A 14,372-nucleotide genomic window follows, 5' to 3' on the forward strand; every position below is an offset into this window, starting at 1 on the left:
ATCTTTTCGACTACATTTTGTATATTTATCAATTTCTGCCGTTCCAAAAGGAAGAAATCACTATTTTGCGATTTACTCGAAAACTTAAAAATGCAGATATTATCGAATAAGAGTAAATATACAATTAGATAATACGATATCAGAAATAGGAAAGGAACCTATTTCGGTAAAATCTAAGGAAGCTAATCAGTTTTTGTAGCAGATAGTTTGTTCAGATGACTCTATTGGAGATTCGAAAACCTGTATGTTCACAACAACAGAGTCGGTTCCAATCAAGTAATCGAAAAAGCTAAAGTTGATTGCCCTTGGAATATGCTAGATTTTTTGTTTAGATTATTAATATCATCAGTTAAATATCATTATGATTGGACAGTTAACCACAATTATAAGATCCTTACAAAAAATCGTTTTTAGATAATCTTATGATTAAAATTCGATCTCAATTAGACAAGCCGTTTTCAAAATAATATTCTGGAGGATTCTGATAAAAGATTTTGAAGTTTTATTACAATATTATCATTAAGTATGTTAACGGTGTACCTTGCATTATCTTATGTGTCTTATCTACTTTACTGTTTCTGTCTTATTTTATCTGTTTTATCTTGTGCCTCTTATTACACTATATTAATACTGCACATAATAAAAGCGAAATTAATTTTTTGGTCAAGAAGGATGTTGAAGGTTATATTAAAAAAATATTTTTTGTTATATGAATTTATCATAAAATCTGTGTCACTATTGATGATGGTTAGAAAATAAGGGTATAATACGTACAAGTTAATCCGAAACAAGAAAACTGAGATAGAACGAGGTTAATTCCACAAAAATAGATAATTTCGGAAAAATTTCACCCCTTCATGACAAAGTACTAAATATTTAGATTTCGCACATTTTTAGAGCTTTATGCTGGTTACTCAGAACTGCATTTCTGACAATAAATTTGTCTTTCCTCATGACCCATTCAGGAATGTGAAAATAGAAAAACAATATAAAATGTATAAAAATGGGAAACCGATATGAAAAGCTCGGGTTGATTTGAAGTTTATTAAGTATTTAGAAATCAAAGACAGAGTAAAAACAAAAATAGACTTTGGAATTTGCAATCAATCCTTAAAAACCTTACGATTGTCTATGTCCAGTTCCCCCGCAACAGGAATTACTCCATTGATGAGCAAATAGCACCTTTTTAAGGAAGATCAACTCTGAAAAAATACGCATAAAACACTTCCAATACAGTTGGACTTAATAATTTTGCACTTGCCAGCTCCTCAGAAGTCATTCTTAACCTCCAAATCTACAAGAAAGCCCTCACTTTAGCAGACAATCTGCAAGCACATGGCTCGTTAGTGGGTATTACATTATACCTGTCTCAAACCATATCGGAAGACATATATCTCTACTTTGACAGATTCTTCTCTTCTATCAAGCTTCTGGCAATGCTCGCTGAAATAAAATAAATGCGACCGGAAATATCACGAAAAACTGTTTGGGTAACAAATACCCAATACTTTTAGCAAATGAAAAAGAATGGCAGAGGAACTTTTGCGATGTTTATAAGCTCAGACAGAATGGTAGCAGTTACCTAATCGAATGATAACATAGTTGGCTCTGCTATCTTCGGGCACAAAGGCAAAAAGATGAGATAGGGATAAAAAAGTATAATGCGCCACAGGGGTTAAACGTACAGGTCAAATGTATATGAGTATTCTCTGACTCTAACGCTTACATTGGCGGAGTTGACTTATTGGACCGCATGGTTAGCTATTAACTCTGAGACGTGCAGTAAAAAGTAGACGGCCCATCGGTTTCATCAATTTGTGGATATAGTACTGGAGAACGCGTTCCACGAGTTGAAGGGTGATGTCCCAGAAGTTTGAGGTAATATGAAGCAGTTCATTGACTTTCGTTTCAATGTCACCGAACTTCTACTCAATTCTGGAAGATCAGAGTCACATGGCCCAGATTACAGCGAGGAAGAACCCCTAGATGAAGCTACGGATCATGTCCTAAGCGTGAAAAACCTACCAATCCTTCCATGACAAGCAAGAGCAGCACTGCACTTACTAGAATTTTGTGACTTGACAAATGCAACTCGTTGCAAACGGCAAGAGTGTTGGAAAAGTCAAGATGGATGTGCTCACACTGCAAATTTATCCTGCGTTTGATAAAATACAGCAATTGCTTTGAAAAATTTCACTAACAGCGAAAGTTTATTTGACAAACCTTTTAATACATGATTTGTTTTTCTCTATACTTTCAAGTCGATACCGGCCCAATGTCCACACCAGTGGACATCCTCCAGGGGGAGCGTAGAGGGGTTAAAATTTCTCTTTAGCACATTACCGTTAAAAACGACTTTTCTTTTCAACTCATTACAAAAGTGTTTTTATATTTAGGTCTCAGAAGGTTAAAAAGGTGATGTTATTTGCCTCCCCAGAAATAGCATTTCCTAAAGAAATAATGTGATTATCTTAAAGTCACAGGCGTGAACGAATTTATCTTTTTCTCTTTGGCATTAAATATCCAAAATAGGGACTTACGTGTTGGCCGATGCCAAAAATAGCCAGTGATGTATAATATGCAATAGGCCATATTGTAGGAACCTCTTTTGAAATCCCTTGCATAGCACTTGCAGCAGGAAATAGCTCAAATTCTTGTCTCATTACCTATAAAAGAATTGAACAACTAGCTTAATAAGATTAGATGTGTCAGGTTAAAGTCCAGGTAACTGATTAATTCAAAGCACGTATTCTATTAACAGACATAAACTTCAAAACCAACACTGAATTCAACCCAATAATTTATTCCAGTCAAAGTGCTATACTAATGGAACATACTACAGAACATACTAATGGACAAACAGAACATACTAATGGACATACAATGAACATACAAACTAATAATTTGTCAGTTTTGAAAGGCTTGTACATTTCAAGCAAATTGGGAGTGAAATATTATAATTGGAGCACGCAGAGTAGCAACCATGTTGTTATTAACTACCGTGACTCTTCCACACAGTGATAAAGAGGAGACCAAATAAAGCTGACGAAACGCTGGTGAGTGGAAATTTGCGTACATCTCAGCAGCCATCGCACAGCAAGGTAATTTTTATGAAAAACCAGGAAAATTCTACGCCACTTTAACATCATATGTATCATGAATTACATGACTGGAAACAAGAAACAATCATAAATATTATGCATCAGAGGTGATGCATCAGTCTACAGAAGTTTTTGGGTAAGTGACAGCTGCACATTCAATGTTGAGAACATATGAGAAAGGGTAGTAGCCAGAACTAAAAGTCCAGCTTAAAAGTCCAGAACTAAAAGGGCTTCTGAGGAATTTTAGCAGTCAAGCCAACACCAAGTAGCGGATTAGTTACTTAAGGTCGTATGGCTAATGGTAAGGACAAACAAGCTATCAGGGATTCAGGGTTCATGACCACTGCAGAAAGAAAAACTTTCATCACTAAAGGCGGTATTTCTTAGCAGACTCAAATTCAGATCATTAGCAATAAACACACCATAAACATCAACGAAAGAAGGCCTAGAGCAAAATCCCAGAATATTTTCAAGCGTAGGTTAGAACTCAGGCCAAGTATCCAAAGGACACCCTAGCACATAAAAGTTAAATAGAAGAAAATTCCGTTTATCACAGCTAACAAGCTTGGCTGGCAGCAGATTGTTGTCAATTCTTTTATGTTGAACTACCTTAAAGACACCTGTCCCACATCAAACACAGACTGCCAGATGGTCGGTCAGATAAAATACTCCAGCCATACCTCTCAGATAATTTAACAAAACTGACGAAATCAGTCCTGAGATGTTCGTCCTTAATCAGTCCATAGTGCAGCAATAAAAAAGAAATAATAAACAAATTCAAGATTTATAAAAAGCAGAACTAAAATTGACCACTTTGAGCAAGGTACATTAATATAGCAAACAAAATTAAGATGGGGAACTTACCATATATCCACTGACTTCTTTCCGTTGCTGCAGAATCCTTCCTCCGAGGAGGTACATAGTAACAAGAGAATTTTTGAGAGGTGCTCTTTCCTTTTCAAGGTGCCCAAACATGGACGAAACTGACTCGAGGCTTTTATATGTTTCACCCGTTTCTGAAAATGAAATTATCGTTTTGTTCAGATAGCAATAAATCTAACTGAGATGGGTAAAAACAAAAAGTAATTCCTTCTGAATTAACTTTAAACACTATTTATGGTATACTGACTGATACATGGGTAACATATTGCTTTCCTATAACCTTCCACATTGGTCATAACTTATTTTGTTAGTCATTAGAAACCTCCCCAACATCTTCCAATCATTCTTTAGAAACACTTGAATTTTTTTATGCTCTCCATGGAAGACGGGGTGATATACAGTATTTCCAATTTTAGATTTTAAAAATTATTTTCAAATGTTAAATATTCGAATTGCAACTAAGATAACAAAACCTAAAACGAACAGAAATTGCTGTGAACGAAGAACTCGAACCCAAAAAAGAACAAACGTAATACGTAGAACGTAGAACGTAACGTGATGTTTTATGGCCCTCCTCAAACCCTTCAAACAACAGTTGCGATTTGGCTTCACAAATGGTCCTTAGAGTTTGCGCTTTACTGAAAACCATAATATTCTGTAACCGTTTTATATTCTGTATCATCAAAACGAAAAAAAAAAATTCTTAGAATGATCAAACTTAACGGTAAAAAGGAAAATCAAAATAAATTATGCAGTCATTTTTAATAAGGCACTAAGTTCCAGAAACATCTTCTTATTTCTAAATCGATGCCTTTCAAGCGCATTGAAGAATTAACTTAAAAGACAGAAGTCAAACAATCTATTTGGTTTCAGTAAGTGCAATACACTCTAGGCGATTGGTGGTTTGTCCCCTCGATCGTATAGGTTAAAAATTCTTATATTACTTTGATTTCATCAAGGTGTCATATCCCTAGTCTAACTGAATAAATTTTCATTTTGGACTTCTATGTTGCAGTAGCAGCCCCAGATTTGTCATCAAATAGCTCAGAAGCACTTCAAAATGAATTTTAGTAGGGGGTCAAAAAACTTTTTGTGAAATACTTAACTGGTTTGTTTTTTATCTAGGATATTAACATAGCAATCTTAATAATTTGTAATCACTAACATTTAAAAATTTAGAATTATTCCCCAAAAAATATCTAAATGGCCAGGAGTAAAAAAAAAAGACATAATATGCATACATGTGCGCAGTGGACTGTGAGATGCTTTTAACAACGTGTGACAAGTCCACCGCTTGTGAAGTACATACTCTACATAAGTTAATTTTGGTCTTGCCTCACATCTTTAATCAGATAGGACACGTGTCCAGTATTTTCATAAAAGCCGCTTTGAGCAAGAATCCCCTAATTTATCTACCTGGGCATGTCGTGCACGTGAGATTCGGAAATTTCCAAAATCCAACAAATACATGGTGGCTCCTACTAGTATGTGTAAAATGACTATTTATAATCAATATATAGCCTTTATGGACCTGTGCAATTGTGTACACAGCAAACGGAATGATTAGGACAATCTTTTTATTTCAAAAACGATAGTAAAAATGTTACAACAATGGATTTCAAGCGACATCAATCAAAGGTAAGTACCCTTTTATAGCCAAAGTTGAAACATATTTCCAGGTCTCATGTAAATTTATCAATCAAAAGTAAGTACCCTTTTATAGCCAAAGTTGAAACATATTGCCACCTCTCATGTAAATTTATCAATCAAAGGTAAGTACCCTTTTATAGCCAAAGTTGAAACATATTGCCAGCTCTCATGTAAATTTATCAATCAAAGATAAGTACCCTTTTATAGACAAAGTTGAAACATATTGCCAGCTCTCATGTAAATTTATCAATCAAATGTAAGTACTCGTTTATAGCCAAAGGTGAAACATATTGCCAGCTCTCATGTAAATTTATCAATCAAAGGTAAGTACCCTTTTATATCCAAAGTTGAATTATATTGCCAGCTCTCATGTAAATTTATCAATCAAAAGTAAGTACCCTTTTATAGCCAAAGTTGAAACATATTGCCACCTCTCATGTAAATTTACCAATCAAAGGTAAGTACCCTTTTATAGCCAAAGTTGAAACATATTGCCAGCTCTCATGTAAATTTATCAATCAAAGATAAGTACCCTTTTATAGTCAAAGTTGAAACATATTGCCAGCTCTCATGTAAATTTATCAATCAAATGTAAGTACCCGTTTATAGCCAAAGGTGAAACATATTGCCAGCTCTCATGTAAATTTATCAATCAAAGGTAAGTACCCTTTTATAACCAAAGTTGAATTATATTGCCAGCTCTCATGTAAATTTATCAATCAAAAGTAAGTACCCTTTTATAGCCAAAGTTGAAACATATTGCCACCTCTCATGTAAATTTAACAATCAAAGGTAAGTACCCTTTTATAGCCAAAGTTGAAACATATTGCCAGCTCTCATGTAAATTTATCAATCAAAGATAAGTACCCTTTTATAGTCAAAGTTGAAACATATTGCCAGCTCTCATGTAAATTTATCAATCAAATGTAAGTACCCTTTTATAGCCAAAGGTGAAACATATTGCCAGCTCTAATGTAAATTTATCATTCAAAGGTAAGTACCCTTTTATAGCCAAAGTTGAAACATATTGCCAGGTCTCATGTAAATTTATCAATCAAAGGTAAGTATCCTTTTATAGCCAAAGTTGAAACATATTGCCAGCTCTCATGTAAATTTATCAATCAAGGTAAGTACCCTTTTATAGCCAAAGTTGAAACATATTGCCAGCTCTCATGTAAATTTATCAATCAAAGGTAAGTACCCTTTTATAGCCAAAGTTGAAACCTATTGCCAGCTCTCATGTAAATTTATCTATCAAAAGTAAGTAACTTTTTATAGCCAAAGCTAAAACATATTGCCAGCTCTCTTATAAATTTATCTGTCAAAGGTAAGTACCCTTTTATAGCCAAGGTTGAAACATATTGCCAACTCTCATGTAAATTTATTAATCAAAGGTAAGTACCCTTTTACAGCCAAAGTTTGAAACATATTGCCAGCTCTCATGTAAATTTATCAATCAAAGGTAAGTACCCTTTTATAGCCAAAGTTGAAACATATTGCCAGCTCTCAAGTAAATTTATCTATGAAAGGTAAGTACCCTTTTATAACCAAAGTTGAATTATATTGCCAGCTCTTTTGTAAATTTATCAATCAAAAGTAAGTACCCTTTTATAGCCAAAGTTGAAACATATTGCCACCTCTCATGTAAATTTACCAACCAAAGGTAAGTACCCTTTTATAGCCAAAGTTGAAACATATTGCCAGCTCTCATGTAAATTTATCAATCAAAGGTAAGTACCCTTTTATAGCCAAAGTTGAAACATATTGCCAGCTCTCATGTAAATTTATCAATCAAAGGTAATTACCCTTTTATAGCCAAAGTTGAAACATATTGCCAGCTCTCATGTAAATTTATCTATCAAAGGTAAGTACCTTCTTATACCCAAAGCTGAAACATATTGACAGCTCTCATATAAATTTATCAGTCAAAGGTAAGTACCATTTTATAGCCAAGGTTGAAACATATTGCCAGCTCTCGTGTAAATTTATTAATCAAAGGTAAGTACCCTTTTACAGCCAAAGTTGAAACATATTGCCAGCTCTCATGTACATTAAATTTACCCAAATACCTCACTAAATCTTACAATATTCGAGGAAACGTTACTTTTTTTTAATGAAAATTTCCTCGGGTTGAAATTTCCTAGAGTGAAGCTTTAAATCATAGGCAGCAATCATTAAATCACAGTCTTTTTTTTTGTATTAAGACACTCCGTATAGAAAATTGAAAGTTGTACTGCACTTCTTAAGAATAGAAAGTGACTGGAGGACAGCCAGCCCCCTTCTCACGCCCATCAGTTCTCCAAAAATATTCAGTCAAAATTTTGAGACAGCCATTTTGTTAAAAGGTCCAGAAACTATGTATCTGGGGTTGTCAAAGCCCCCCCAACCCTCGGGGCAAGGGCTGTAAGTTATGCAGTTCACCCATTGTTTACATAGAGTATTTGTCATGGAGATTGGTGGCTAATGTTTGACCTTTAGCGTCCAAAAAGACAAAGGGCATTCAGGTGAACCTTTCAGAAAATTTTGAGGAGTGTTGAACTAAACTGAAATATATATGTGCATACGGGTTGTCAAAAAGGCGTAGCTCAGGAATGACAGAGTGACTTATTATGGAACCTTCAGGAAATGACTGATCAATTGACTAAAAAGGCAATATTTTCACGCTACTACTACAACTACAACTACTACTATTACTAACACTACTACTGCTACCACAACTGCTGCTTCTATAACAGTTACTACCAAGGCTGAGGATATTGAAGCAAAAATTTGAGAAAATGTTGAGGGAAAAGTTGAAATAAATTACAGCAAGCTACGTTCACACACACTGTCAAAAGGCCGTATCAGCAATATCTTTGGATCGCCTTACCGTATCAAGCTGAAAATTTCAGGGCATCGTAAGTGGTATGTTCAACTGATCAAAAGGCAACGTGTGCATACTACTGCTACTATTAATACAGATGGCACTACTGTTCTAACTACTACTTGTACAGCACTACTACTGCTGCTACTGCTCCTACTACTACCACTACTACAATGATCTAGAACTATTATGGCTAAGGGTATAATGGTGAAAATTTGAGAGAATATTGAGGGAAAGTTTAAACTATATTAAAACACACCATGTGCATGCAGATTGTCAAAAGGGCGTATCTAAGGAATGGATTAGGATATCAAGTTGGAACTTTCAAGGAACACTTATGGGGGAAGATCAATGAGTATGTGCACGCTACAACTAATACTGCTACCACTGCTACTACTACTACTCCAACTACTACTTCTATTGCATCTATTATCAACGGTAAGAGTATTCAGATGAAATTTTCAGGTGAAGATTTTAAGTGTTGAAGGGAAAGTTGAACTAAATTAAAACACATTATGAACAAAGAGGTTATGAAAAGGGCATATCGACAATAACAGCTAATTGTATTAAGTTGAAACTTTCAGAGCTTGATGAGGGGGATCTTTGACTGACCAAAAGGCAATAAGTTAATACTACTCCTCCTACCAGTACTAGTTTTACTACTCTTAATACTAATACTAGTCCTACAACTAGTACTATTAACTAGTACTTCTACTAATACTACTGTGACTACTATTACAACTATGGATAACGGTATGAGCGTGAAATTTTCAGGGAATATTGAGGGCGAAGTTGAACTGGATCCCAAAACACCGTCTACATACAGGTTGTTAAAAGGGCGTATCCGCAATATCTTAGTAACGGGTTGGTGTTTGAAATTGAAACTTACGGGAATATTTGCATCCCATTACTACAACTACTACTGCTGCTGCTACCACTACTGCTACTACTGATATTAAAGCTAAGGCTACTACCATTACAACTGTACTACTACTACTACTACTACTACTGTTACTGAAGCTATTGGTATTAAGGCAGAAATTTTGGGGAATGTTGAAACAGTATTGATACTAAAAATACTACTACTAGAAATACTACTAATACTACTAAGGTGAAGCTTTCAAAAATTGGTTAGCTGGATTTTGAACTAAATCAAAATGAACTATGAACATGTAGATTGTCGAACGGGTATAACAGTAATATCTCACAAACGGCTTGCATTATTAAGCTGGAACTTTCAGGGGTAACCAAAAGGCATTATGTGTATACTACTAATACTACTACTACGATTGCTGTAAATAATGAGGCTTAGGGTATTAAGATGAAACTTTTAGGGAACGTTTAAGGGGAGCTTTATTTAAATGTAAAGAATTATAGGCATACAGGTTAACAAAATGGCATATAAGCAATATCATGAGCAGAGGAGCGCTATCATAGAAACTTTTAAAGGATCTTATTCAACTGGGAACTAAAAGTTCTACTGCACTTTGTAAGAGTAAAAAGTGATTGGAGGGAAGGCAGCTTATCCCAAGCCCATTAATTCTCCAAATACATCCAATCATAATTTTGAGATATCCATTTTGTTAATGATAGTTGAAAGGTCCAGTAACTATGTTTCTGGGGATGTCAACCCCCAAACAGTCCCAAGAGTAAGGGTTATAAGTTATGCAATTTTCCCATTGTCTATATCAAACAGTTCGTTTTAACGAACTGTAAGTAAGGAGCGACCCGGCTCAATGGTAACCAAAACTCTAGAAAACGGTATTTTGATACAAATAGATACATCAAAAGAATCAGATTTTAATGCTAATTTCAAATATATAAGTTTCATCAAGTTTAATCTTACCCATTAAAAGTTACGCAACTGAGAAAATTTGGCTGATTTTCGGAAAAAGGAGGAAAGACCCCCTAAAAGTTATAGAACCCTAATGAAAATCACACCATCATATTCTGCGTATCAGAGAACACTACTGTAGAAGTGTTCAAGCTCCTATCTACAAAAAATGTGGAATTTTGCATTTTTTGCCAAAAGAAAGATCACGGGTGCGTATTTATTTTTTTTTTTCTTGGGTGATCGTATCGACCCAGTGGTCCTAGAATATCGTGGGAGGGATGGAAGGGATTGGAAATTAAAAGTTCTAGTGCCCTTTTTAAGTAACCAAAAAATGGAGGGCAACTAGGCCCCCTCCCACGCTCATTTTTTTCCCAAAGTCACCTTATCAACATTTTGAGATGGCCATTTTGTTCAGCATGTTCGAAAATATTTTAAGTATGTCCTTTAGGATGACTTAATCCCCCGAAGTTCCCGGGGGGAGGGCTGAAAGTTATGAGCTTTACCCAATGTTAACATATAGTATTGGTTATTGGGAAGTATACAGACATTTTCAGGGGATATTTTTCCTGGTAGTGGGGGGGTCGGGGGTTATGTGGGAGGATTTTCATGGGGGAAGGGTCATTGTTATGAAGGGGACGCCGGACTTCCCAGCATTATTTAAAAAAAGATCATAAATTAAATATAAAAAAACAAGTTTTTCAACTGCCACAGCAGCAACATCAAAACTTTAAACGAACAGAAAATATTACATATATGATTGGGTTCATCCCCTAGTCAATACCTCGCTCTTCAAGCCAAAAATTTTTTTAGTACTTTCAAAAGAGCTATTTATTCTAATTAACGGCCTTTGTGATTAAGCGGTCATTTTTAAAGTATTGGAACAAAATTCGAACTTTCGCTTAAAGAGCAAGGTACTGACAAGGGGCGAACCCCCTAAAATACGTATTAAAATATATGAATATAGAAGTTCGTTACGTAAGTTAATTGGCAAGTTACGTATATTTATTACTAATAAAAACATTCGTAAATAAAATTAAACAAGTTTCGAGAAAGCCATTTAACCAAATAAAAGTAAATTAATATTAAAATTTTGTTTTAATTACTCATGTACGTTGAGCCAAGATCAAAACCTGCATTTATTCAAAAACGTTCAAAAATTAAATAAAAAAATTAGTTTTTTTAACTGAAAGTAAGGAGCGACATTAAAACTTAAAACGAACAGAAATTATTCCGTATATAAAAGGGGCTGTCCCCTCCTCAACGCCTCGCTCTTGACGCTAAAGTTTGACTTTCTCACATCTCTTTTTTTTAAACAATGAAAAACCTTAGCCTAAAGAGCGAGGCGTTGAGGAGGGGACAGCCCCTTTCATATACGGAATAATTTCTGTTCGTTTTAAGTTTTAATGTCGCTCCTAACTTTCAGTTAAAACAAACTTGTTTTTTTTTATTTAATTTGGAAAGAGGGCATATTTCACTTTTGGTGTTCAAAAAGGGCCAAGTGCAATCATGTGAAGCTTTCGCAGAATGTTGAAGGGAGTGTTGAAGTAAATCAAAACATGTTATGTGCATACAGGATGTCAAAAGGGGAAAACTCAGGAGTGACTGAGGGTATTAAGTGGGAACTTTAAGAAAAATGATGAGGGGGGAGTGATCAACTGACTAAGGGCATGTTGAGGGCGATGTCGAACTATCCAAAAGGCACTAAGTGTATATTACCACTCTTGCTACCATTACGAATGCTACGAGTACTACTTCTACTAAGGTTAAGGATATTAAGGTGAAACATTCAGGGAACATTAACAGAGATTTTGAAGCAAATCAAAACAGAATGTGTGCATTCAGGTTGCCAAACGGATGTATGAGCCATTTCTTTGATTAGCTTAGAATATCAAGTTGAAACTTTTAGGGCGTGTTGAGAGGGACGTTGAACTAACCAAAAGGCACTCTGTGCATGGTGCTACCACAACTACTTCTGCTCCTACTATTACTATTACTGCTACGACTACTACTAATGAGACTAAGGGTAGGAAGTTGAAAATTCCAATGAATTTTTAGGGGGATGTTGAACTAAATGAAAACACAACCTGTACAATCAGACTATCAAAAGAGCATATCAGCAGTGTCCCAAGAATGGACTAGGGTGTTAAGTTGCAAGTTTCAGAACATGTTGTAGGGGATGTTGAGCTAGTCAAAACACAAAATATGCATACTACTACAACTACAAACACTGCTATTACTACTGTTACTACAACTGCTGCTACGACTGATGCTGCTACAACTACTGCTACGACGACTACTACTAGTAAAATTGAATTTAAGGGTATTAAAGTGAAACTTTCAGGAAACTTTGAAGAGGATAGTAAGATAAATTCTAAAACACAATTTTGATACAAATTATTAAAAGGCCGTAACAACTATATCTCAGCAATAGCTTATAGTATTAAGTTGAAACTTGCAGTGCATGTCGAGGCTGAATTTGAATCAGCCAAAAGGTACTATATGCATATTACTACTACTACTAATTCTACTACTAACGCCAAGAGTATTAAGAAAATATTTTCATAAAATGTTGGTGGGTATGTTAAATTAAATTGAGACACGCTGTATGTGTGCAGACTGTCCAATGTCCGTATCAGCAGTATATTAAGGAAGGCTTAGAGTATTAGGTTTAAACTTGGAGAACATGCTGAGGGGCATGTCGAATTAATAAAAATCCACTATGCGCATACTGCTACTATTAGTATTATTAGTAATACTACTGCAGTTAGTACTAATATTACTAAGGCTAAAGGTATTAGTGTGGAACTTTCAGTGACTGTTGAGGGAGATGTTGGGCTAAATCCAAACACATTTGAACACAGTTTATCAACAGGACGCATTAGAAATATCTCAGAAACGGCTCAGGGTATTAAGTTGAAACTGTCAAGGCATGAGGAAGGATGTGAATACCATTAATGCTTACTACGCATACTACTACTGCTATCACTAATACTACTCTTATTGCTCCTACTATTACTTTTGATAAGGTGTAGATTACAAAGGGTATAGGGATGAGATGAGATGACTTTTATTTTCAACTAATAATTACACCATACTTAACTGGCACTTACCCCATTTTTTGAATAATATTATCAACAAACGTAGAAATGGTAAGAACGTATGACATTTTATTAAGCCACTATTGTGGCTTGAGTAGCGTCACACAATCTTTCATCATAAACCAAACTCATTCACTCTTCCTACTCTTTTCATACCATTCAATACAATTTAACTCTCCCGAATAAAAAAAAACAAAAAAAACAACACAACAACAATCCAAAATATTTAATTCCCACCCAACAAAAACTTTTTTAATCTAATTTTAAACTGAAACTGGTTTTCTGACTCCCTAATGCTCTCCGGGAAACCATTCCACAAATTAATTTTATAATTTCTAATTGCAAAACTAGACCTTGAAATAGGGTATAAAGTAGAAACTTTCACGGAAAGCTTATGTTGCTTTACAACTAAATCAAAAGGCACTTCATGTATGCAGGTTGCCAATAAGACGTCTCAGTTATATCTCAAGAACGACTGAGGGTGTTAATTTGAAACTTTTAAGGCTATTACTATTGCTATTTCTGCTCTTAAAATTGAACTAAATCAAAAGAGTGTAAGTGCATCCAGGTTGTCAAAATACAATAGATACAATATTTTGGGAATGGCATTAAGTTTTATTTTTCAAGAAAACTTGTGGAGGTATAAAACTAAATTAAATAATACTATGTATCAGATTTCTATGTTCAGACTTCCAAAAGGGTGTATTTTACTAAAAATGATGAAAAATATTCTCCAATATATAAATAGTAAGCCGAACTATGGATTTTTATAGAAAAGAAGCGAAAAGATTTAAAATACTAGTTTCCTTTCCATGGAAAAAGACTCAGTCAATGAAAACGAACAGCAATTAATAAAAAAACATTCCACGAAATAAGTTTTTCAAAGAAAAGTTAAGAGCTAAATTAAACCAAAAATGAACAGAAATAAAGTCTACTTATTTTCT

At 34.7% G+C, this 14,372-nt stretch overlaps 1 protein-coding gene across 2 annotated transcripts in view; it reads right to left on the minus strand.

The window, feature by feature from the left end:
- The window catches only part of bdg (sodium-dependent transporter bedraggled), a 194,357-nt gene that overhangs the window by 27,189 nt on the left and 152,796 nt on the right, over window positions 1-14,372 (minus strand). For both annotated transcript variants that reach the window (XM_089100627.1, XM_089100621.1), the window contains 2 exons: window positions 3,966-4,117; window positions 2,541-2,666 (listed from right to left, as the gene is read on the minus strand). In XM_089100627.1, coding sequence (XP_088956753.1) covers window positions 2,541-2,666; window positions 3,966-4,117 — 278 coding nt within the window. The remainder of the gene's footprint in view (window positions 1-2,540; window positions 2,667-3,965; window positions 4,118-14,372) is intronic.

This window comes from Artemia sp. Qi Xiang Cuo, chromosome 2 (genome assembly GCF_049724085.1).
Source record: "Artemia sp. Qi Xiang Cuo chromosome 2, ASM4972408v1, whole genome shotgun sequence".
NCBI lineage: Eukaryota > Metazoa > Arthropoda > Branchiopoda > Anostraca > Artemiidae > Artemia > Artemia sp. Qi Xiang Cuo.